The 25,957-nt window shown below is 48.2% G+C and overlaps 1 protein-coding gene across 1 annotated transcript in view; it reads left to right on the top strand.

Moving 5' to 3' along the window:
• Positions 1–5,982: 5,982 nt before the first annotated feature.
• Positions 5,983–25,957, top strand: part of VSX2 (visual system homeobox 2) — a gene marked incomplete at its 5' end in the record, with an annotated part of 30,462 nt that continues 10,487 nt past the window's right edge. The window contains 3 exons of the mRNA XM_038765584.1: positions 5,983–6,253; positions 6,486–6,570; positions 15,320–15,443. Coding sequence (XP_038621512.1) covers positions 5,983–6,253; positions 6,486–6,570; positions 15,320–15,443 — 480 coding nt within the window. The remainder of the gene's footprint in view (positions 6,254–6,485; positions 6,571–15,319; positions 15,444–25,957) is intronic.

The raw sequence follows: 25,957 nt of genomic DNA, 5'->3' as shown, positions 1-25,957 counted from the left end.
GTTTGATCAATTGATAGAAATGTCTGTCTACCCCTCCAGGCTGTAAGCTCGTTATAAGCCAGGAACGTATCCGATAATTATGTTGTATTGTAGTCTCCCAAGTGCTTAGTATTCATTCATTCATTCATTCATTCAATCGTATTTATTGAGCGCTTACTGTGTGCAGAGCACTGTACTAAGCGCTTGGGAAGTACAAGTCGGTAACATCTAGAGACGGTCTAGACTTTTAGACTGCGAGCCCACTATTGGGTAGGGACTGTCTCTCTATGTTGCCAACTTGGACTTCCCAAGCGCTTAGTACAGTGCTCTGCACACAGTAAGCGCTCAATAAATACGATTGATGAACTAGAGACGGTCCCTACCCGACAACGGGCTCACAGTCTAGAAGGGGGGAGACAGAGAACAAAACAAAACATATTAACAAAATAAAATAAATAGAATAAATATGTACAAATAAAATAAAGAGCAATAAATATGTACAAACATGTATACATATATACAGGTACAGTGCTGCTCTGCACGTGGTAAGTGCTCAGTATATAATAATAATAATAATGATGGCATTTGTTAAGCGCTTACTATGTGCAAAGCACTGTTCTAAGCGTTGGGGAAATACAAGGTGATCAGGTTGTCCCACGTGGGGCTCACAGTCTTCATCCCTGTTTGACAGATGAGGGAACTGAGGCCCAGAGAAGTGAAGTGACTTGCCCAAAGCCACACAGCTGACAAGTGGCAGAGCCGGGATTTGAACCCAGGACCTCTGACTCCAAAGCCCGGGCTCTTTCCACTGAGCCACGCTGCTTCTCTTGATATACCGTCGATTGACGGATTGATTGATATTAATGTCCAGACTGTAGCCTCGTAGTGAGCAGAGAATGTCTGCTAATTAATAATAATAATAATAATAATGATGGCATTTGTTAAGCGCTTACTATGTGCAGAGCACTGTTGGTATTTGTTCAGCGCTTACCGTGTGCCAAGCGCTCTTCTAAGCACCGGGGTGGATGCCAACTAATCAGGTGGGACAAAGTCCGTGTCCCACACGGGGCTCACGGTCTTCATCCCCATTTTCCAGAGGAGGCAACTGAGGCCCAGAGAAATCAAGCGACCTGCCCAAGGTCCTACAGGGGACAAGTGCCGGGGCCGGGATTAGAACCCAAGCCCGCGCTCTACGCGCTAGGCCACGCTTCTGTTGCGTCGTACTCCTCCAAGCGCTTCGTTCAGTGCTCCGCGCACGGCGAGCTCAGCGTGTGCGGGGAACGTGTCTGTTTATTGTGGCATTGTACTCTCCCCGGCGCTTAGTACAGTGCTCTGCACACAGCGCTCAATAAATACACGCCATCGATGATTGGCTGATGGATCGATTGACGCCGTCCTTTCTATTCCTCTCCTCTTACCCCCTTCGCTGCGCTCTTCCCCGCCTGAGGTGGATCCCCTTTCTAGCTTTAGGATTGGGAAATAATAATAATAATAATGACGGTGTTTATTAAGCGCTCACTATGTGCAAAGCACTGTTCTAAGCGCTGGGGAGGTTACAAGGAAAGGAGGTGGTTTGGGACCCAAATTTTCCAGTCAGGAAACATCGAAGACACCAGAAACACTCACCTCCTTCCCGCTTTGGCCTGGGCGACTGGCAAGCGGCCTGGAGACTCGACCTTCTCCCGTCTCCGTGTTTCCTTCCGTGTCTTCCCAGAGTCCAGTGGAACAATAATAATAATAAAAATAATGGTATTTGTTAAGCGCTTATTCTGTGCGAAGCACTGTTCTAAGCACTGGGGGGGATACAAGGTGATCAGGTTGTCCCACGTGGGGCTCACAGTCTCCATCCCCATTTTACAGATGAGGGAACTGAGGCTGCTTCTCTAGTAATAATAACATTTATTACTTATTACTTATTATTTATTACTTATTATTATTGCTTACTGTGTGCCAAGCACTGTTCTAAGCATTGGGGAGGTTTCAAGGTGATCAGGTTGTCCCACGGGGGGCTCACAGTCCTCATCCCCATTTGACAGATGAGGTCACTGAGGCACAGAGAAGCTAGGTGACTCACCCAAAGTCACACAGCCGACAAGTAGCGGAGCCAGGATTCAAACCCATGACCTCTGACTCCCAAGCCCGGTCTCTTTCCACAGAGCCGTGCTGCTTCTCTAGTAATAATAACATTTATTAAGCGCTTACTATGTGCCAAGCACTGTTCTAAGCGCTGGGGAGGTTACAAGGTGATCAGGTTGTCCCACGGGGGGCTCCCAGTCTTCATCCCCATTTTCCAGATGAGGAAACTGAGGCCCAGAGAAGTGAAGAGACTTGCCCAAAGTCACCCAGCTGACAGTTGGCGGATCCGGGATTCGAACCCATGACCTCTGACTCCAAAGCCCGGTCTCTTTCCACTGAGCCGCGCTGCTTCTCTAGTAATAATAACATTTATTAAGCGCTTACTATGTGCCAAGCACTGTTCTAAGTGCTGGGGAGGTTACAAGGTGATCAGGTTGTCCCACGGGGGGCTCCCAGTCTTCACCCCCATTTTCCAGATGAGGGAACTGAGGCCCAGAGAAGTGAAGACACTTGCCCAAAGTCACCCAGCTGACAGTGAACCCACGACCTGTGACTCCAAAGCCTGGGCTCTTTCCACTGAGCCACGCTGCTTCTCAATGGAAGTCATTCATTCATTCAATCGCATTTACTGAGCACTTACTGGGGATATATGTTTGTGCATATTTATTACTCTATTTATTTATTTATTTTACTTGTACGTATCTATTCTATTTATTTTATTTTGTTAGTATGTTTGGTTTTGTGTCCCCCTTTTAGACTGTGAGCCCACTTTTGGGTAGGGACTGTCTCTATAGGTTGCCAATTTGTACTTCCCAAGCGCTTAGTCCAGTGCTCTGCACACAGTAAGCGCTCCATAAATGCGATTGATGATGATGATGATGATGCAGAGCCCCGGACTAAGTAGGAATGAAAATCCTTCCTTACTTTGCCTTGACTAGACTGCGAGCCCACTGTCGGGTAGGGACCGTCTCTATATGTCGCCAACTTGGACTTCCCAAGCGCTTAGTACAGTGCTCTGCACACAGGAAGCGCTCAATAAATACGATTGATTGATTGATTGATTGATTGATTGATTGGCTGGGGCTCGCCCCCTCCCCAGCGGGGCTCGGGGGCAGGGGACGGGGGGTCTTCCTTCGTCTCACTGTGGCTTTCGGGACGCAACGAGAAACACAAAAAAACACGTTGGCTTAATGCCGGCCGGTGGAAAGAGGGTAGGGGACACTTGGATTTTGATTCAATTAAGAAGCAGGGTAGCCTAGTAGCTAGAGCCCGGGCTTGGAAGTCAGAAGGCCCTGAGTTCTAATCCCGACTCTGCCACTTCCCTGCTGTGTGACCTGGGGCAAATCGCTTCAATCAATCAATCAATCGTATTTATTGAGCGCTTCCTGTGTGCAGAGCACTGGACTGAGCGCTTGGGAAGTCCAAGTTGGCAACATCTAGAGACGGTCCCTACCCGACAACGCAGTCTAGAAGGGGGAGACAGAGAACAAAACCAAACGTACTAACAAAATAAAATAGAATAGATGGGTACAAGATAAATAAATAGAGTAATAAATATGTACAAACATATATATATATATATATATATATATATATATATATATATATATATATATATATATATAAAGCTTAGGGAAGCCTCTTCCCTAAGCTTTGAGCAAGATAAATAATAATGATGCTTCACTTCTCTGGGTCTCAGTTCCCCCACCACTAAAATGGGGGTGAAGATCGTGAGCCCCGTGTGAGGTAGAGACTTTGTCCAACCTCATTACCTTGGATCTACCCCAGTGCTTCGAAGAGTGCCCGGTACATAGTAAGCGCTTAACAAATGCCATAAAAAAAAGATGCTCAGCTCTCCTTATCCCCACACGTGACTTGGCAGATCAATCAATCAATCAATCAATCGTATTTATTGAGCGCTTACTGTGTGCGGAGCACTGTACTAAGCGCTTGGGAAGTATAAGTTGGCAACATATAGAGACGGTCCCTACCCAACAGTGGGGTCACAGTCTCAGGAGGCCCCGGGTTCTCACCCCGGCTCCGTCGCTTACCCGCAGCAAGCCTCGGTCACATGGGGGGGGTGAAGACAGTGAGCCCCAGATAATAATAATAATAATAATAATAATAATGGCGTTTGTTAAGCACTTACTATGTGCAAAACACGGTTCTAAGCGCTGGGGAGGTTACAAGGTGATCAGGTTGTCCCGCGTGGGGCTCCCAGTCTTCATCCCCATTTGACAGACGAGGGAACCGAGGCCCAGGGAAGTGAAGTGACTTGCCCAAAGTCATTCATTCAATCACTCAATCGTATTTCTTGAGCGCGGCACTGTACCGAGCGCTTGGGAAGTCCAAGTTGGCAACATAGAGACGGTCCCTACCCGACAGCGGGCTCACAGGCTAGAAGCTCTGCCGAGTGTCAGCTGTGTGACTTTGGGCAGGTCACTTCACTTCTCTGGGCCTCAGTTCCCTCGTCTGTAAAATGGGGATGAAGACTGCGAGCCCCCCGTGGGACAACCTGATCACCCGGTAACCTCCCCAGCGCTTAGAACAGTGCTCTGCACATAGTAAGCACTTACATCATTATTACTATTATTATTAGCAGCGAGAAGCAGTGTGGCTCAGTGGAAAAGAGCCTGGGCTTTGGAGTCGGAGGTCATGGGTTCAAATCCCGGCTCTGCCAATTGTCAGCTGTGTGACTTTGGGCAAGTCACTTCACTTCTCTGGGCCTCAGTTCCCTCATCTGTAAAATGGGGATGAAGACTGCGAGCCCTACATGGGACCACCTGATCACCTTGCAACCTTCCCAGTGCTTAGAACGGTGCTCTGCACATAGTAAACACCTACATTATCATTATTATTATTATTATTATTAGCAGCGAGAAGCAGCGTGGCTCAGTGGAAAAGAGCCTGGGCTTTGGAGTCAGAGGTCATGGGTTCAAATCCCAGCTCTGCCAATTGTCAGCTGTGTGACTTTGGGCAAGTCACTTCACTTCTCTGGGCCTCAGTTCCCTCCTCTGTAAAATGGGGATGAAGACTGAGAGCCCCCCGTGGGACCACCTGATCACCCGGTAACCTCCCCAGCGCTCAGAACAGTGCTCTGCACATAGTAAGCACTCACATTATCATTATTATTATTATTATTATTATTAGAAGAGCGGGGCTCACAGTCTAGAAGAAGTCACCCAGCCGGCGGGCGGCGGAGCCGGGATCTGAGCCCGTGACCTCTGACTCCAGAGCCCGGGCTCTTCCCAATCGATCAATCAGTCGTATTTATTGAGTGCTTACCGTGCGCAGAGCACCGGACTAAGCGCTTGGGGAGCCCAACAGCGGGCTCACAGTCTAAAAGGGGGCTTCTCTGATGGGACGGGGAGTGGGTCCGGCCTGTTTGAGAGCGCGCGGCACATGGCGAGCGCTCGGCCGGCGGCCTGATCGTTATGACTGTCCCACCAGACTCGCCCCCTTCTCCCTGACAGGGACCACCCCCTCTCCCCTGTGTCCCCCCCCGAAGTCTGGGTGATCCCTCGTCGTGAGGGGACCCCCCCCCAAGGCCCACCCCCTCCGGGCTGGCCAGGCCTTGCTTGGAGCCTGCCTGCTTTTGGGAATCCCTCATCGCTCCTGGGCCTGGGGATTGGTCGCTCCGCCCGTGACCCCCCACTTGGGCTCCCGCCCGCTTGGATAAAAGGGGGGGCTCTCCTCGGGGCTCTGGACCACTCGGAGCCTGAAGGGGCAGCCGGGACCAAGTTGGGGAGGGGGAGGCGAGGGAAGGGAAGGGAAGGGAAGGGGGGCCACAGCCGGCTGGAGATGGCAGGGAAAGCGGGGGCAGCTCTGGTCCAGCCCAAGGGCGATCGGGGGGCTCAGGGCCAGGCTGGGGGGACGCCTCCCCCTCCTCCCCCTCCTCCCCATCCTCCTCCTCCTCCTCCTCCTCCAAGATGCACCGGTTTTGGCATCCAGGAGATCCTGGGCCTGAATAAGGAGCCGGCCCCCCCGGACAGCCGGCCCCCCGGGCACCTGCTGACCACCCGCTCCGTCCTGGGCCCGGCGGGGGTCGGGGGCTTGGGCCTCCTGGGTCCCGGGGCCCTGCCCGCCTTCTACCCGCCGCCCACCTTCCTGGAGGTGCTGGCCGACCCCCAGGGCGTCCACCTGCAGCCCCTCAGCCGGGCGGCCGGGACGCTGGACACCGGCCAGTCCACGAGCTCAGGTAGGCGGGAAAGGGGGCTTGGACCCTCTGGTGGCCCCCCACTTTGGGGAGACGGCTCATCCGACCCTCCCCTCCTCACCCCCGTTTCCAGATCCCTTTCGGGAATCCCCGCCAACGAAATCCGCCCCGCCACCCCGGGGAGGGGTCTCCCCGGTCCCCCAAAGGGAAGGGGACCCACTGAGGCTGGCCTGGGCGCCCCCAGACCCCCTCCTCCTCCTCCTCCCCTCTGCAGATTCCGAGGATGTTTCTTCCAGCGACCGGAAAATGTCCAAATCCTCCCTTAACCAGACCAAGAAAAGGAAGAAAAGGCGACACAGGTAAGGGGAGGGGGGCCGGCCCTCGACCCCCGACCCATTCCGACCCCCTTTCGAGACCCCCGAGCCCGGAGGGATGGATGGATGGATGGATGGATGGATGGATGGATGGATGGACGGACGGACGGCCGAGGGGCCGCTCCCTCAAGGCGGCCTTCCAAACGGAAACGAAATCCGCTCAATCCCGGGGTTTCCCGGGACCGGGAATCGAAAACGGGATGCTCCCCTCCCTACCGTCTCCTCAACACCTTTTCCCGGCCTTTCCCCATCTCCCTTCCCGCCCCCCAAAGCCTCCAATTTCCAGCCCGAACCCGGTTTTCCCTCCCCGATCACCGGGGCAGCCGCTGCCTCCTGATTTTTCCTTCTTTCCCCTTCCCATTCCCGTTCTCCCCCAACGCCATCCCGCCTTCTCCCAGCCTTACTTGTACCTATTCTATTTATTTTATTTTGTTAGGATGTTTGGTTTTGTTCTCCGTCTCCCCCTTTTAGACTGTGAGCCCACTGTTGGGTAGGGACTGCCTGTAGATGTTGCCAACTTGGACTTCTCAAGCGCTTAGTACGGTGCTCTGCACACAGTAAGCGCTCAATAAATGCGATTGATTGATTGATTATCCATCTTCCTAAATCCTGGAAGACCTCAACCCGTTTCTCCTCTTCCGCCCGCCTACCTCAGATGAACAACGATGGTCTTTATTTGCGAAGCGCTTCCTCCGTGCCAAGCACTGTACTAAGCGCTGACCGCCGCTCTGTCTCTCCTGTTGACCTCTGCCCGTCTCTCCACACACGCAGGACATGTATGTGCATGTATGTTTCGGTGGGTGGCTGAGTGGTCCTAATTCGCCTAGGGAGAGAGACAATAATAATAATAATAATAATCGTGGAAATAGTCACAATAACGGTGTTTGTTAAGCGCTTACTATGTGCCGAGCGCTGGGCACTGTTCTAAGATGTAAAATCAATCAGTCAATCAATCAATCAATCGTATTTATCGAGCGCTTACTGTGTGCAGAGCACTGTACTAAGCGCTTGGGAAGTACAAGTTGGCAACATAAAGATGTAAAAGATGTCAGTGTGCGCGCCGACCTAGCTACCTACATGTAGGGGGATCCATTTTGGGGATAAGACATCAAAAAGAGAGAGATACAGAGGGGGAAAATGAGATTTTTCTAAAGGACACGTTTCCCCAGCCGGATTCATTCATTCGTTCGTTCAATCGTATTTATTGAGCGCTTACTGTGTGCAGAGCACTGGGCTAAGCGCTTGGGAAGTCCAAGTTGGCAACAGAGACGGTCCCTACCCAACAGCGGGCTCACAGTCTCGAAGGGGGAGACAGAGAACAAAACCAAACATATTAACAAAATAAAAGAAATAGAATAAATTTGTACAAATACGGATAGCATTCCCTTCCCCTTTTTTCGTTCTTTTTCGTTCCTCCATTCATTCAGTCGTATTGATTGAGCGCTTAGCACTGCACTAAGCGCTTGGAAAGGACACTAAGCCCTTGGAAAGGTCTTACCTCCTTCCCTTCCCCACAGCACCTGTATATATGTATATACGTTTGTACATATTTATTACTCTATTTAAAAGGTCTTACCTCCTTCCCTTCCCCACAGCACCTGTATATATGTATATACGTTTGTACATATTTATTACTCTATTTAGAAGGTCTTACCTCCTTCCCTTCCCCACAGCACCTGTATATATGTATATACGTTTGTGCATATTTATTACTCTATTTAAAAGGTCTTACCTCCTTCCCTTCCCCACAGCACCTGTATATATGTATATACGTTTGTACATATTTATTACTCTATCTAAAAGGTCTTACCTCCTTCCCTTCCCCACAGCACCTGTATATATGTATATATGTTTGTACAGATTTATTACTCTATTTAAAAGGTCTTACCTCCTTCCCTTCCCCACAGCACCTGTATATATGTATAGATGTTTGTACATATTTATTACTCTATTTATTTATATTTTACTTGTACATATCTATTCTATTTATTTTATTTTGTTAATAGGCTTGGTTTTGTTCTCTGTCTCCCCCTTCTAGACTGTGAGCCCACTCTTGGGTAGGGACTGTCTCTATATGTTGCCAACTTGGACTTCCGAAGCGCTTAGTACAGTGCTCTGCACACAGTAAGCGCTCAATAAATACGATTGATTGATTGATTGATTGACAATCCGGCGACAGAAAGAGACAATCGCTACCCCACACCGGGCCGTGGAAGAATTCTGTTTTTTTTTGTTCTTTCGAAACCTGCATCCTCCATCTCTGTTCAAGCAGTCGTCGTTGGCTATTTCTCCGGCATTTGTTAAGCGCTTATTCATTCCTTCAATCGTATTTATTGAGCGCTTACTGGGTGCAGAGCACTGTACTAAGCGCTTGGGAAGGAGGATTCGGCTGATGGTATTTGTTAAGTGCTTACTACGAGCCAGAGACTGTTCTAGAGTTACCGACTCATAATAATAATTCATTCATTGATTCATTCAATCGTATTTATTGATAATAATTATAGCATTTATTAAGCGCTTGGGAAGGACGATTCGGCTGATGGTATTTGTTAAGTGCTTACTACGAGCCAGAGACTGTTCTAGGCGCTGGGCAGTTACCGACTCATAATAATAATAATAATTATGGCTTTTATTAAGCGCTTACGATGTGCAAAGCACTGTTCTAAGCGCTGGGGAGGTTATAGGTTGTCCCACAGGGGGCTCACAGTCTTCATCCCCATTTTCCAGATGAGGTCACTGAGGCCCAGAGAAGTGAAGCGACCTGCCCAAAGTCACCCAGCTGACAATTGGCAGAGCCGGGATTCGAACCCATGACCTCGGACTCCAAAGCCCGGGCTCTTTCCACTGAGTCCCGCGCCGGGCTCACGGTCCTCATCCCAGAGGAGGGAACGGGGGGAGGGGGGAGCTCAGAGAAGGGAAGTGACTCGCCTAAGGTCACACGGGATTAGAACCCAGCTCCTTCTTCCTCCCAGGACCGGGCTCCAGCCACTAGGCCATACGGTCTCTTGGCCCGCCTGCCCTAATAATAATAATAATAATAATAGTAATAATAATAATAATGGCATTTACTAAGCGCTTACTATGTGCCAAGCACTGTTCTAAGCGCTGGGGAGGTTACAAGGTGATCAGGTGGTCCCACGGGGGGCTCATAGTCTTCATCCCCATTTTACAGACGAGGTCACTGAGGACCAGAGACTAATAATAATAATGATAATGATGGCATTTATTAAGCGCTTACTATGTGCCAAGCACTGTTCTAAGCGCTGGGGAGGATACAAGGTGATCAGGTTGGCCCACGGGGGGCTCACAGTCTTAATCCCCATTTTACAGATGAGGGAACTGAGGCCCAGAGAATAATAATAATGATGATAATGACGACATTTATTAAGCGCTTACTATGTGCCAAGCACCGTTCTAAGCGCTGGGGAGGATACAAGGTGATCAGGTTGTCCCACGGGGGGCTCACAATCTTCATCCCCATTTTCCAGATTGAGGGAACTGAGTCCCAGAGAAGGGAAGTGACTTGCCCAAAGTCACCCAGCTGACAGTTGGCGGAGCCGGGATTCGAACCCGTGACCTGTGACTCCAAAGCCCGGGCTCTTTCCACTGAGCCACGCTGCTTCTCAGTGGAAGTCATTCATTCATTCAACCGCATTTATTGAGCGCTTACTGTGTGCAGAGCACTGGACTAAGCGCTTGGGAAGTCCAAGTCGAATCCGGGGGAGTTGGCCCCCTTCCTCTGAGGTTTTCCTTGGCTCCCCAGGGCATCCCAAATCGGGATCTCAGGACCCTGCTTCATCCCTAATCCCCTTTCCATTTCTCCAATTCCCCCTCTTTGTGGGGGGAATTTAATGTCTCAGACTTGAGGCCAGAGGAAGGGGGAGGGTTGCCAGTCGGGGCGGCTGTGTGACTTTGGACAAGTCCCTTCACTTCTCTGGGCCTCAGTTCCCTCATCTGTCAAATGGGGATGAAGGCTGCATCTTGCATCTCTTATTTCTTAGACTGTGAGCCCACTGTTGGGTAGGGACTGTCTCTCTATGTTGCCAACTTGTCCTTCCCAAGTGCTTAGTACAGTGCTCTGCACACAGTAAGTGCTCAATAAATACGATTGATTGATTGATTGATCTCCCCCAGTGCTTGGAATGGTGCTAGGCCCATAGTAAGCGCTTAGCGAATACCATCACCATGATGATGATGATGGCGATTATTATAGGATGTTAACCGAAAACTTACGATGGGCAGGGAACGTGTCTGTTCATTGTCGTATTGGACTCTCCCAAGCGCTCAGTACAGTGCTCTGCACACAGTAAATCATCAATCGTATTTATGGAGCGCTTACTGTGTGCAGAGCACTGTACTAAGCGACATAGTAAATATGATTGAATAGAGGAATGAATCGGAGACGCGGTTCCGGCGGCCAATTCTTTTTAACCGTCCAGGCCTGGAGAGCTAGAACAGTGCTTTGCACATAGTAAGTGCTTCATAAATGCCATTATTATTATTATTATTATTATTATTACTGGGAATCTCCACGTGAATAGGTTTCGGCTTCTCCTGGTCAACGCTCCGTTAAAGGGGATGTTTCTGGGAACTCCTCCAAGTGGCCTGGAAAATCTGACAGAGCAGGGAGCCGAAATCTGGTTTTCCCACCCTAAAGGGCAAAAGATCCCGGGAATGCGTAAAAAAAAACCCCAACAAACCTTCCTTGGGTGGCAAACTGCTGAGGCCGATGGAAGCCCAGATTTGGAACTTCTCTCTATATGTTGCCAACTTGTACTTCCCAAGCGCTTAGTACAGTGCTCTGCACACAGTAAGCGATCAATAAATACGATGATTGATTGATGAAAAAGCCCAATTCAAATAGTCGCCCTCCTCTCGGTGGCTACCGGTTTTCCCACCTGTCTTCCCACGTTCCTCAGGGAAACGACCTTGGATGCCATTGGATTTTCCTCTTTAATGTTCTCTCCCCTTGGGAGCTCGGTGAGGGGATGTCTAGGGATTTGGCGGTGACCAAACGTCCGTCTCAGGGAGGTGATGGGAGTCTGAGAGTTTTCTTCATAATAATAATAATAATAATAATAATAAGAGAGTTTTCATAATAATAATAATAATAATAATAATAATAATAAGGGCATTTGTTAAGCGCTTACTATGTGCCAAGCACTGTTCTAAGCGCTGGGGAGGATACAAGGTGATCGGGTTGTCCCACGTGGGGCTCACAGTCTTAACCCCCAATAATGGCATTTGTTAAGCGCTTACTATGTGCAAAGCACTGTTCTAAGCGCTGGGGAGGATACAAGGTGATCAGGCTGTCCCACATGAGGCTACAGTCTTAATCCCCATTTGACAGATGAGGTAACTGAGGCACAGAGAAGCGAAGTGACTTGCCCAAAGTCACCCAGCTGACAAGTGGCGGAGCCTGGATTAGAACCCATGACCTCCGACTCCCAAGCCTGGGCTCTTTCCACTGAGCCATGCTGCTTCTCTATAATGGCATTTGTTAAGCGCTTACTATGTGCAAAGCACTGTTCTAAGCGCTGGGGAGGTCACAAGGTGATCAGGTTGTCCCTTCTGGGGGGTCACAGTCTTAATCCCCATTTTACAGATGAGGTCACTGAGGCCCAGAGAAGTGAAGAGAAGCAGCGTGGCTCAGTGGAAAGAGCTTGGGCTTTGGAATCAGAGGTCATGGGTTCAAATGCCGCCCCCCGCCACTTGTCAGCTGTGTGACTTCGGGCAAGTCACTCCACTTCTCTGGGCCTCAGTTCCCTCACCTGTAAAAATGGGGATGGAGACTGTGAGCCCCCCGTGGGACAACCTGGTCGCCTTGTAACTTTCGCTGGTGCTTAGAACAGTGCTTTGCACTTAGTAAGCGCTTAATAAATGCCATTATTATTATTATTATTAACAAATACCATCAGGAGAGATAAAAAGGCAGTTCTCCACGGCTCGGGGCCAGGCCTGGAAGCAAGCTTATTGTGGGCAGGGAAAGTGTCTGTTTATTGTGCTGTTGTAGAGAAGCAGTAGGGCGTATTGCCAGCTGTGTGACTTTGGGCAAGTCACTTCACTTCTCTGGGCCTCAGTGACCTCATCTGGAAAATGGGGATGAAGACTGTGAGCCCCCCGTGGGACAACCTGATCACCTTGTAACCTCCCCAGCGCTAAGAACAGTGCTTCGCACGTAGCAAGTGCTTAATAAATGCCATAAAAAAAATCCCGGCTCTGCCAATTGTCAGCTGTGTGACTTTGGGCAAGTCACTTTACTTCTCTGGGCCTCAGTTACCTCAGCTGTAAAATGGGGATGAAGACTGGGAGCCCCCCCACCATGGGACAACCTGATCACCTTGTAACCTCCCCCAGCGCTTAGAACAGTGCTTTGCATATAGTAAGTGCTTAATAAACGCCATTAAAAAAATCCCGGCTCTGCCGATTGTCAGCTGTGTGACTTTGGGCAAGTCACTTCACTTCTCTGGGCCTCAGTGACCTCATCTGTAAAATGGGGATTAAGACTGTGAGCCCCCCGTGGGACAACCTGATCACCTTGTAACCTCCCCCAGCGCTTAGAACAGTGCTTTGCACATAGTAAGTGCTTAATAAATGCCATTAAAAAAATCCCGGCTCTGCCAATTGTCAGCTGTGTGACTTTGGGCAAGTCACTTCACTTCTCTGGGCCTCGGTTCCCTCATCTGTCAAATGGGGATGAAGACTGGGAGCCCCACGTGGGACAACCTGATCACCTTGTAACCTCCCCAGCGCTTAGAACAGTGCTTTGCACATAGTAAGCACTTAATAAATGTTATTATTATTATTATTATTATTATTATTATTACTATTATTACACATCCCAAGGGATGCACAGGACTCCTTTTAGTAGACCTTCTGGCTATATTTGGTGACATATATTGACAGAACCCCCTTTCCCACCTGCCCTTCATTCACTCGTTCATTCAGTCATCTTTAGTGAGTGCTAACTGTGTGCCGAGCAGTGTGCTGAGCGCTTGGGAGAGGACAACATAGCAATAAACGGACAAATTCCCCGCCCACGACGACACAATCGAAAGGTTATTGACTCCGAATTATGAGGGGAAACATCCCCCCCCGCAAAAAAACAACAACTCACAAAACTGGAAGACCGCCTGTGTTAGCGAGCGTGCATATTTCTTTTAGACTGTGAGCCCACTGTTGGGTAGGGACCGTCTCTAGATGTTGCCAACTTGGACTTCCCAAGCGCTTAGTACAGTGCTCTGCACACAGTGAGCGCTCAAAAAATACGATTGATTGATTGATTGACTGATTTCTGCACGTATGTGCAGGCTGGCTGGGGGAAGGGAGCTGGCTCAGTGACCTCATCTGTAAAATGGGTATGAAGGCCGTGAGCCCCACACGGGACGGGGATTGTGTCCGGCCTGATTTGCTTGTATTCGTCCCTGAGCTTACTACAGTGCCTGGCTTCACAGATACCATCGTTATCATTAATTATTAGTGGTGAATAATAATAATAATAATGGCCTTTATTAAGCGCTTACTATGTGCCAAGCACTGTTCTAAGCGCTGGGGAGGTTACAAGGCGATCAGGTTGTCCCACGGGGGGGCTCCCGGTCTTCATCCCCATTTTCTGGATGAGGGAACTGAGGCCCAGAGAAGTTGCCGACTTGGACTTCCCAAGTGCTTAGTCCAGTGCTCTGCACACAGTAAGCGCTCAAGAAATACGATTGATTGATTGATTGATTGATTGAAGTGACTCACCCAGAGTCACCCAGCTGACAAGTGGCGGAGCCGGGATTTGAACCCATGACCTCGGACTCCAAAGCCCGGGCTCTTTCAAGCGCTTAGGACAGTGCTCTGCACTCAGTAGGGGTTAAGGTCCGAGGTGAGCGTCCGAAGAGGACACTGTCCGCCCCCTCAACCAACCGGCCGAAGGATGGGAAGACAATACCGTTTCGTTTCCCATAATAATCATAATGATAATAATAATAATAATGGTATTTGTTAAGCACTTACTATGTGCAAAGCACTGTTCTAAGCGCTGGGGGGATACAAGGTGATCAGGTTGCCCCACGTGGGGCTCACAGTCTTAATCCCCATTTTCCAAGCGAGGGAACTGAGGCCCAGAGAAGTGAAATGGCTTACCCAAAATCACCCAGCCGACAAGTGGCGGAGCCGGGATTCGAACCCACGACCTCTGACTCCAAAGCCCGGGCTCTTTCAAGCGCTTAGGACAGTGCTCTGCACTCAGTAGGGGTTAAGGTCCGAGGTGAGCGTCCGAAGAGGACACCCTCAACCAACCGGCCGAAGGACTGACCCCACACTAGACGGGAAGACAATACCGTTTTGTTTCCAATAATAATAATAATAATAATAATATTTGTTAAGCGCTTACTATGTGCAAAGCACTGTCCTAAGCGCTGGGGAGGTTACAAGGTAGTCAGGTTGTCCCACGTGGGGCTCCCAGTCTTCATCCCCATTTTCCAGACGAGGGAACTGAGGCCCAGAGAAGCGAAATGGCTTACCCAAAGTCACCCAGCCGACAAGTGGCGGAGCCGGGATTCGAACCCATGACCTCGGCCTCCAAAGCCCGGGCTCTTTCCACCGAGCCCCGCTGCTTCTCTCGAAGGGCCATGATGCCGGGCGCCGGCCGTCCTCACAGCTCCCAGGCGGCGTCCTGGCCGTCACTCTGACCACTCGCACTCTCTCCCTCTCGGCCTCCGTGATCCTGAGTGGGTTTTCCTCCCTTCAGGACGATCTTCACGTCCTATCAGCTGGAAGAGTTGGAAAAGGCCTTCAATGAAGCCCACTACCCGGACGTCTACGCCAGGGAGATGTTGGCCATGAAAACGGAGCTGCCCGAGGACAGGATACAGGTAACTCTGCCTCTACTTACCCTTCCTCCCCCAAATGGGCCCTGCCCCTTTCCTTCCTCCCCCTTCTCTCTCCTTGACCCCCAAGAAGAGAAATGTGGGATGGAGTCTAAGTGGTAGCCGGCCCCCAGTGGGCCTCCAGCTGGACTATATATCGTTCTGTCGTGCTATCTTGTTGTGTTGTCCTCTCCCGAGCGCTCAGTACAGTGCTCAGTGCGCAGAAATCACTCGATCAATACGAATGATTGACTGATTGACTGCCTCAAGGAAGGAGCGGCGGAGCTGCTTTCTGGAAGACCTCTCACAGTAAGCGCTCAGTAAATACGATTGATTGATTGATTGTACTTCCCAGGCGCTTAGTACAGTGCTCCGCACACAGTAAGCGCTCAATAAATACGATTGATTGATTGAAGACCTCACCGTGGGGATTTGGGGGAACAGGGAAATGTGGGTATGCGGGGAGTTCAGTGGGGGATTCTGGATTTCTTTATATTAATAGCTGCCTCCTCCTGTCAGGGAATGTGTCCGTTAATTGTGGTATTGTCCTCTCCCGAGCGCTTAGTACAGTGCTCAGTGCGCAGAAAGCGCTCGATAAATACGATCGATTGATTGATTGATTGCCTCAAGGAAGGAGCGGCAGAGCTGCTTTCTGGAAGACCTCACACAGTAAGCGCTCAATAAATACGATTGATGGATTGATTGAATGATTGTACTTCCCAAGCGCTTAGTACAGTGCTCTGCACGCAGTAAGCGCTCAATAAATACGATTGATTGATTGAAGACCTCACCGTGAGGATTTGGGGGAACAGGGAAATGTGGGTATGCGGGGAGTTTAGTGTGGGATTCTGGATTTTTTTATAATAATAGCTGCCTTCTCCTGTAGACTGGAAGCTGGTGGTGGACAGGGAATGTGTCCGTTAATTGTGGTATTGTCCTCTCCCAAGCGCTTAGTACAGTGCCTTGCACACAGTAAGCGCTCAATAAAACGACCGAGTGAATGAAAGAATGAAATGAAATGAATGAAAGCGGAATGGGTTATTCATTCATTCATTCATTCAGTCGTATTTATTGAGCGCTTACTTTGTGCACAGCACTGGACTAAGCGCTTGGGAGGTGCAATCAATCAATCAATCGTATTTATTAAGCGCTTACTGTGTGCAGAGCACTGGACTAAGCGCTTGGGAAGTACAATCAATCAATCAATCAATTGTATTTATTCATTCATTCATTCATTCAATCGTATTTATTGAGCGCTTACTGTGTGCAGAGCACTGGACTAAGTGCTTGGGAAGTGCAATCAATCAATCAATCAATCGCATTTATTGAGTGCTTACTGTGTGCAGAGCACTGGACTAAGCGCTTGGGAAGTGCAATCAATCAATCAATCATATTTATTGAGCGCTTACTGTGTGCAGAGCACTGGACTAAGCGCTTGGGAAGTACAATCAATCAATCAATCGTATTTATTTATTCATTCATTCAATCGTACTTATTGAGCGCTTACTGTGTGCACTGTACTAAGCGCTTGGGAAGTACAATCAATCAATCAATCGTATTTTTTGAGCACTTACTGTGTGCAGAGCACTGTACTAAGCGCTTGGGAAGTACAATCAATCAATCATATTTATTGAGCACTTACTGTGTCCAGAGCACCATACTAAGCGCTTGTTGGCAACATACGGAGGCGGTCCCTACCCAACAGCGGGCTCACAGTCTAGAAAGGGGAGATGGACAACGAAACCAAACATATTAACAAAATAAAATAAATAGAATAGATATATATATACAAATAAAATAAATAAATAGAGTAATAAATACGTACAAACATATATACAGGTGTTAAAAAAAAAAAAGGAGTGCTCGGTTATCCAGTGTGGGCGGCCTTCCGTTCTCTTTCCCCCTTCTAGACTGTGAGCCCACTGTTGGGTAGGGACCGTCTCTATATGTTGCCACCTTGGACTTCCCAAGCGCTTAGTACAGTGCTCTGCACACAGTAAGCGCTCAATAAATACGATTGATTGATTGATTGATTGATCGAAAATCCAGCTTGCCCTCTATGAGCCGGTCTAGAGTTTTACAAGGCCGAGAAATCCAGAGGTCTCCGGGCGAGGGCCCGGCTAGCGGCCGGGGGTGACGTTGGCCGAGAGTCCGGGCCGGTGGTTTGTCCTTTCTTTCTCTCCGGGCCTCAGTTTCCTCATTTTCCAGATTGTGAGCCCTAAGCGGGACGGGGACTGCGTCCAACCCTCTTATCTTAAATCTACCCCGACTCTCTCCCCCTTCGAGACCGTGAGCCCACTGTTGGGTAGGGACCGTCTCTACATGTTGCCAACTTGGACTTCCCAAGCGCTTAGTCCAGTGCTCTGCACACAGGAAGCGCTCAATAAATACGATTGATTGATTAACCAACACCATTGTTATTATTACTATTATTTTTAGGAAGATGGTGGTGCCTTGGCTTGTTCCAAGGGGCCGCAAAAGTCAACTATTACTCTATTTATTTATTTATTTTATTGTTACTTTATTGACTAATTAATTAATTTTATTATTGTTCTATTCATTTATTTTGTTTGTACATATTTATTCTATTGATTTTATTTTGGTAATATGTTTTGTTGTCTGTCTCCCCCCTTCTAGACTGTGAGCCCGCTGTCGGGTAGGGACCGTCTCTATATGTTGCCAACTTGACTTCCCAAGCGCTTAGTACAGTGCTCTGCACACAGTAAGCACTCAATAAATACAATTGATTGATTGATTAGAACAGTGCCTGGCCCGGAGTCAGTGCTTAACCAACACCATTGTTATTATTACTATTATTTTTAGGAAGATGGTGGTGCCTTGGCTTTTTTCAAGGGGCCGCAAAAGTCAACTATTACTCTATTTATTTATTTTATTATTAATTAATTAATTAATTAATTTTATTATGGTTCTATTCATTAATTTTATTTGTACATTTTTATTCTACTGATTTTATTTTGGTAATATGTTTTGTTGTCTGTCTCCCCCCATTCTAGGCTGTGAGCCCGCTGTTGGGTAGGGACCGTCTCCACATGTTGCCAACTTGGACTTCCCAAGCGCTTAGTCCAGTGCTCTGCACACAGTAAGCGCTCAATAAATATGATTGATTGATTGACTGATTGAATAGAACAGTGCCTGGCCCAGAGTCAGCGCTTAACCAACACCATCGTTATTATTACTATTATTTTTAGGAAGATGGTGGTGCCTTGACTTGTTTCAAGGGGCTGCAAAAGTCAACTGCTACTCTATTTATTTATTTTATTATTACTTACTTACTTAATTAATTAATTAATTTTATTGTTGTTCCATTTATTTATTTTATTTGTACATATTTATTCTATTGATTTTATTTTGGTAATGTGTTTTGTTGTCTGTCTCCCCCCCTTCTAGACTGTGAGCCCGCTGTCGGGTAGGGACCATCTCTACATGTTGCCGACTTGTACTTCCCAAGCGCTTAGTACAGTGCTCTGTACACAGTAAGCGCTCAATAAATACGAGTGATTGATTGAATGATTGATTAGAACAGTGCCTGGACGAGAGTCAGCGCTTAACCAACACCATTGTTATTATTACTATTATTTTTAGGAAGATGGTGGTGCCTTGACTTGTTTCAAGGGGCCGCAAAAGTCAACTATTACTCTATTTATTTATTTATTTTATTACTTAATTAATTAATTGATTAATTATATTATTGTTCTATTCATTTATTTTATTTGTACATATCTATTCTATTGATTTCATTTTGGTAATATGTTTTGTTGCCAACTGTACTTCCCAAGCGCTTAGTACAGTGCTCTGCACACAGTAGGCGCTCAATAGATTCGATTGAATGAATGAATGAATATACGTATATATGTTTGTACGTATTTACTACTCTATTTTACTTGTACATATGTATTCTATTTATTTTATTTTGTTAATATGTTTGGTTTTGTTATCTGTCTCCCCCTTCTAGACTGTGAGCCCGCTGTTGGGTAGGGACCGTCTCTAGATGTTGCCGATTCTATTACTCTATTTATTTATCTATTTATTTTACTTGTACATATGTATTCTATTTATTTTATTTTGTTAGTATGTTTGGTTTTGTTCTCTGTCTCCCCCTTATAGACTGTGAGCCCACTGGTGGGTAGGGACTGTCTCTATATGTTGCCAACTTGTACTTCCCAAGCGCTTAGTACAGTGCTCTGCACATAGTAAGCGCTCAATAAATACGATTGATGATGATGATGATGACTTGTACTTCCCAAGCGCTCAGTCCAGTGCTCTGCACACAGTAAGCGCTCAATAAATACGACTGAACTCCACTTCTCTGGGCCTCAGTTCCCTCATCTGTAAAATGGGGATGAAGACCGTGAGCCCTCAGTGGGCCAACCTGATCACCTTGCAACCTCCCCACCGCTTAGACCGGCGCTTGGCGCATAGTAAGCGCTTAGAGGAGCAGCGTGGCTCGGTGGAAAGAGCCCAGGGTCACGGGTTCGAATCCTGGCTCTGCCAACCATCAGCTGGGTGACTTTGGGCCAGTCACTTCACTTCTCCGGGCCTCGGTTCCCTCATCTGGAAAATGGGGATGAAGACTGGGAGCCCCCCGTGGGACAACCTGATCTCCTTGTAACCTCCCCAGCACTTAGAACAGTGCTTGGCACATAGTAAGCGCTTACTAAATGTCATTATTATTATTAATAATAATAATAAACGCTATCATAATAATTATTATTATTCTCTGGGCCTCAGTTACCTCATCTCACCCTCTTAATCCCCATTTTTCAGGGGCCTTGGAGCTCCAGAAGTTGCTTTAATTGGTGAGGGTTTCCCTGGTCATCGTTACCATGGCGACGCATCTTAATATGATTGATTGATTGATTGATTGATTGATCTTAATCATGACAAGGGCCGATAGTCGTGATCCGGAAGCGGCGTGGCAAATCCCGGCCGCTTGGAATAATCATAATCGCCGTATCTGTCCAGGGATGATGATGATGATGATGATGATGTTGGTATTTGTTAAGCGCTTACTATGTGCCGAGCACTGTCCTAAGCGCTGGGGGAGATACAGGGTAATCAGGGTGTCCCACGTGGGGCTCACACTTTTAATCTCCATTTTACAGATGAGGTAACCGAGGCCCAGAGACGTTAAGTGACTTACCCAAGGTCACACAGCTGACGGTTGGTGGAGCCGGGATTTGAACCCATGACCTCTGACTCCAAAGCCCGGGCTCTTTCCACTGAGCCACGATGCGGCAGCCACTGTTTTTAAGCTTGGGGGCGGATAGGAGTAAATTAATTCATTCGATCATATTTATTGAGCGCTTACTGTGTGCGGAGCACTGTACTAAGCGCTTGGGAAGTATAAATTGGTGACATATAGAGATGGTCCCTACCAAAGAGCGGGCTCAAATCAGGTTGGACACAGCCCCTGTCCCGCATCGGGCTCCCAGTCTCCACCCCCATTTTCCAGATGAGGGAACTGAGGCCCTGAGAAGCGGAGTGACTTGCCCAAGGTCACGCGGCAGACGAGTGGCGGAGTCGGGATTAGAACCCATGACCTCCTGACTCCCGAGCCCGGGCTCTACCCATTCAAATCCCGGCTCCGCCGCTTGTCGGCTGTGTGACCTGGGGCAAGTCACTTCACTTCTCTGGGCCTCAGTGACCTCATCTGGAAAATGGGGGTCCAGTCATTCATTCAATCGTATTTATTGAGCGCTTCCTGTGTGCAGAGCACTGGACTAAGCGCTTGGGAAGTCCAAGTTGGCAACATCTAGAGACGGTTCCTATCCGACGGCGGGTTCACAGGCTAGAAGGGGGAGACAGAGAATAAAATAAAACATATTAACGAAATAAAATAAGTAGAATAAAAATGAACTGTGTGCAGAGCACTGTACTAAGCGCTTGGGAAGTCCAAGCTGGCAACATCTAGAGACGGTCCGTACCCGACAGCGGGCTCCTAGTCTAGAAGGGGGAGACAGAAAACAAAACAAAACATATTAATGAAATAAAATAAGTAGGATAAAAATGAACTGTGTGCAGAGCACTGTACTAAGCGCTTGGGAAGTCCAAGTTGGCAACATCTAGAGACGGTTCCTATCCGACAGCGGGCTCACAGGCTAGAAGGGGGAGACGGAGAATAAAATAAAACATATTAACGAACTAAGGGAGAGAGAGAGAAGGGAAGTGACTTACCCAAAGTCACCCAGCTGACAATTGGCGGAGTCGGGATTTGAACCCATGACCTCGGACTCCAAAGCCCGGGCTCTTTCCACAGTCTAGGAGGGGGAGACAGACAACGAAACAAAACATATTAACAAAATAAAATAAATAGAATAAATATGTATAAATAAATAAATAAATAAATAAATAAATGAATGAATGAGTGAATGAATGAATGAATATAAATAAATAAATACGACTGTGAGCCTGTTCTAGACTTTCTAGACTGTGAGCCCTCTGTTGGGTAGGGACCGTCTCTAGATGTTGCCAACTTGTACTTCCCAAGCGCTTAGTCCAGTGCTCTGCACACAGTAAGTGCTCAAAAAATACGATTGAATGAATGAATGAATGAATTGTCAGCTGTGTGACTCTGGGCAAGTCACGTCACTTCTCTGGGCCTCAGTTCCCTCATCTGTAAACCCTCTCCATCCCCACCGTTTTACCTCCTTCCCTTCCCCACAGTGCCTGTATATATGTATATATGTTTGTACATATTTATTACTCTATTTATTCATTTATTTTACTTGTCCATATCTATTCTATTTCTTTTATTTTGTTAACATGTTTGGTTTTGTTCTCTGTCTCCCCCTTCTAGACTGTGAGCCCACTGCTGGGTAGGGATGTTGCCAACTTGTACTTCCCAAGCGCTTAGTACAGTGCTCTGCACACAGTAAGCGCTCAATAAATACGATTGATTGATTGATTAGTACAGTGCTCAGCACACAGTAAGCGTTCAATAAATATGATTGATTGATTGGGGATGAAGAGCATGAGCCCCCTGCATAGGACAACCTGATCACCCTGTAACCTCCCCAGCGCTTGGAACAGTGCTTTGCACATAGTAAGCGCTTAATAAATGCTATTATTATTATTATTATTATTATTGTTATTATTATTATTACAGTGCCTGGCACATAGTAAGCGCTTAACAGATACCGTACCCTCTGGCGCCCTCTTCTGGACAAGGATGAGAAGGGCGGTTCCTGGTCCGATCGCTCCACCTTCTGGTAGCGAGTGGTAGTGCAGCTCTCGTTATTAATATTAATTAATAAATATTAATGGTATCTGTTATTATCGTTATTATTGTGTAATATTAATGACAACAATTATAATACATATAATATAAATAAATATAATATAATAATATGATATACTATGATATAATATGATACAATATATAATATAATATAATATAATAATATAATATAATATAATATAGTATATAATAATGGTATTTGCTAAGCGTTTACAATGTGCAAAGCACTGTTCTAAGCTCTGGGGTGGTTACAAGGCGATTAGGTTGTTCCGGGGGAGCTCACAGTTTTATTCCCCATTTTACAGATGAGGTCACTGAGGCCCAGAGAAGTTGTTATAATAATTCGTTCGTTTTCCTTCAGTAGTTCCCGAAGGGGAGGCTTCAATTTTTCTTCTAAACTGTGAGTCCGTTGTGGGGTCAGGACTGTCTTTGTGGCCGAAGTGTACTTTCCAAACGCTTAGTACAGTGCTCTGTACACAGTAAGTGCTCAATAATAATAATAATAATAATGACATTTAATAATAATGGCATTTGTTAATAATAATAATGGCATTTATTAAGCGCTTACTATGTGCAAAGCACTGTTCTAAGCGCCCGGGGGGATACAAGGTGATCAGGTTGTCCCACGTGGGGCTCACAGTCATCATCCCCATTTTACAGATGAGGGAACTGAGGCTCAGAGAAGTGAAGTGACTTGCCCAAAGTCACACAGCTGACAATTGGCGGAAGCGGGATTCGAACCCATGACCTCTGACTCCAAAGCCCAGGCTCCTTCCACTGAGCCATGCTGCTTCCTCTATATTAAGGGCCTACTATGTGTAAAGCACTAAATATGATTGAATGAATGAATCTATTAAAAGCTCCCTGCCCACAGCGAGCTCACGGGCTAGAGGGGGGGAGACAGACATGAATGCAAATAAATAAAATTACAGATATATATTATAATAATAATGATGGCATTTATTAAGAGCTTACTATGTGCAAAGCACTGTTCTAAGCGCTGATCTGTAATTATATAGGTATGTATATGTGTGTGTGTTTGTGTGTGTTGTGAGGCTGATAGGAGGCGGGGGAGGGAAGCAAATAATAATTGTGGAATTCGTTAAGCCTTTATACCATACTTCTCATTAATTACTTAATTCATTAAATCGCGTATTTATTTATTCATTCAATCGTATGTACTGAGCGCTTACTGGGTGCAGAGCACTGGACTAAGCGTTTGGGAAGTACAAGTCGGCAACATCTAGAGACGGTCCCTACCCCACAATGGGCTCACTGCAGATAATAATAATAATAATAATGGCATTTATTAAGCGCTTACTATGTGCAAAGCACTGTTCTAAGCGCTGGGGAGGTTACAAGGTTGTCCCAAGGTGGGCTCACAGTAGATAATAATAATAATAATGGCATTTATTGAGCGCTTACTGTGTGCAAAGCACTGTTCTAAGCGCTGGGGAGGTTACAAGGTTGTCCCACGGGGGGCTCACAGTAGATAATAATAATAATGGCATTTATTAAGCGCTTACTATGTGCAAAGCACTGTTCTAAGCGCTGGGCAGGTTACAAGGTGATCAGGTTGGCCCACGGGGGGGCTCACAAGTCTTCATCCCCATTTTCCAGATGAGGTAACTGGGGCCCAGAGAAGTGAAGCTACTTGCCCAAAGTCACCCAGCTGACAATTGGCCGAGCCGGGATTTGAACCCATGACCTCGGACTCCAAAGTCCGTGCGGGCTCTTTCCACTGAGCTCTACTACTAATTTTAGTATCTGTTAAGCGCTTCCTCTGTGCCGAGCACTGTTCTAAGCGCTGGGAAAATACAAGGTGATCAGGTGGGGCTCCCATTCATTCATTCATTCATTCAATCGTATTTATTGAGCGCTTACTGTGTGCAGAGCACTGTACTAAGCGCTCGGGAAGGACAAGTCGGCAACATATAGAGACGGTCCCTACCCGACAGCGGGCTCCCAGTCTTCATCCCCATTTTCCAGATGAGGGAACTGAGGCCCAGAGAAGTGAAGCGACTGGCCCAAAGTCACCCAGCTGACAAGGGACGGAGCCGGGATTAGAACCCACGACCTCTGACTCCTAAAACAGTGAGTGAGCTTGGGCAAGTCGTTTCACTCCTCTGGGCCTCAGTAACCTCCTCTGGAAAATGGGGATGTGACCCAAACGTGGGGCAGAGAAACAGCATGGCTCAGTGGAAAGAGCCCGGGCTTTGGAGTCAGAGGTCATGGGTTCGAATCCCGACTCCGCCACGTGTCTGCTGTGTGATCTTGGGCAAGTCACTTAATTTCTCTAGGCCTCATCTGTAAAATGGGGATTAAGACTGTGAGCCCCACGTGGGACAACCTGATCACCCTGTATCCTCCCCAGTGCTTAGAACAGTGCTTTGCACATAGTAAGTGCTTAACAAATGCCAATTATTATTATTATTATTATGGCCTGAGATTTCCCCTGGGCGCTTAGAACAGTGTTTGGCGCAGAGTAGGCGCTAAATAAATACCGTGATTATGTAATGGAAGACACGGGCCGTGGCCCCGCCCACTTCCCCAGTGGCCCCGCCCACCTCCAGGCACCGCCCAATCACCAGCCGCCGCTCTTCGCCCGTGTCCCCGCCCACTTCTCCAGTGGCCCCCGCCCACCTCCACCGCCTACCAATCACCAGCCGCCGTTCACCGCCCGTGGCCACGCCCACCTTCAGACACCGCCCAATCAGCAGGCGCCGCTCAACGCCGGTGGCCACGCCCACTTCTCCAGTGGGCCACGCCCGCCTCCACCGCCGGCCAATCACCAGCCGCCGTTCAATCACCATGGCCCCGCCCACCCACCCCCCCCCCTGGCCCCGCCCACATCCAGGAGCCTGCCAATCACCAGGCACCGCCCATCGCCCGCTGCCCCGCCCACTCCCGTATGGACCCGCCCACCTCCGGGCACCGCCCAATCACCAGCCACTACCCACCACCCGTGACCCCGCCCACCCCAATAGCCACGCCCACCTCCGGGCATCGCCCAATCGCCAGGCACCGCCCACTCTCATAGCCCCGCCCACCGTCCGTCCACGCCCAATCACCGGGCCCCGCCCATCGCCGGAGCCTCGCCCCCGGCTCGAATCCCACCAATCCGGGCGAAGCCGGGCCCCAGGCCCCGCCCCCTTCCCGCGGCGGGGGGGGGTTGGGGAGGGGGAGACGAGCCGGCGCCCTCCGGTGGCTCCTTAGGGAACTGCAGGCCGCCTTCGAATCCCCCCCTCCCCACCGCATCGGG

This window comes from Tachyglossus aculeatus, chromosome 23 (assembly GCF_015852505.1).
Source record: "Tachyglossus aculeatus isolate mTacAcu1 chromosome 23, mTacAcu1.pri, whole genome shotgun sequence".
Taxonomy (NCBI): Eukaryota; Metazoa; Chordata; class Mammalia; order Monotremata; family Tachyglossidae; genus Tachyglossus; species Tachyglossus aculeatus.
Note: the sequence above shows the minus strand (reverse complement) of the source record. Positions and strands in the feature narration are given on the sequence as shown.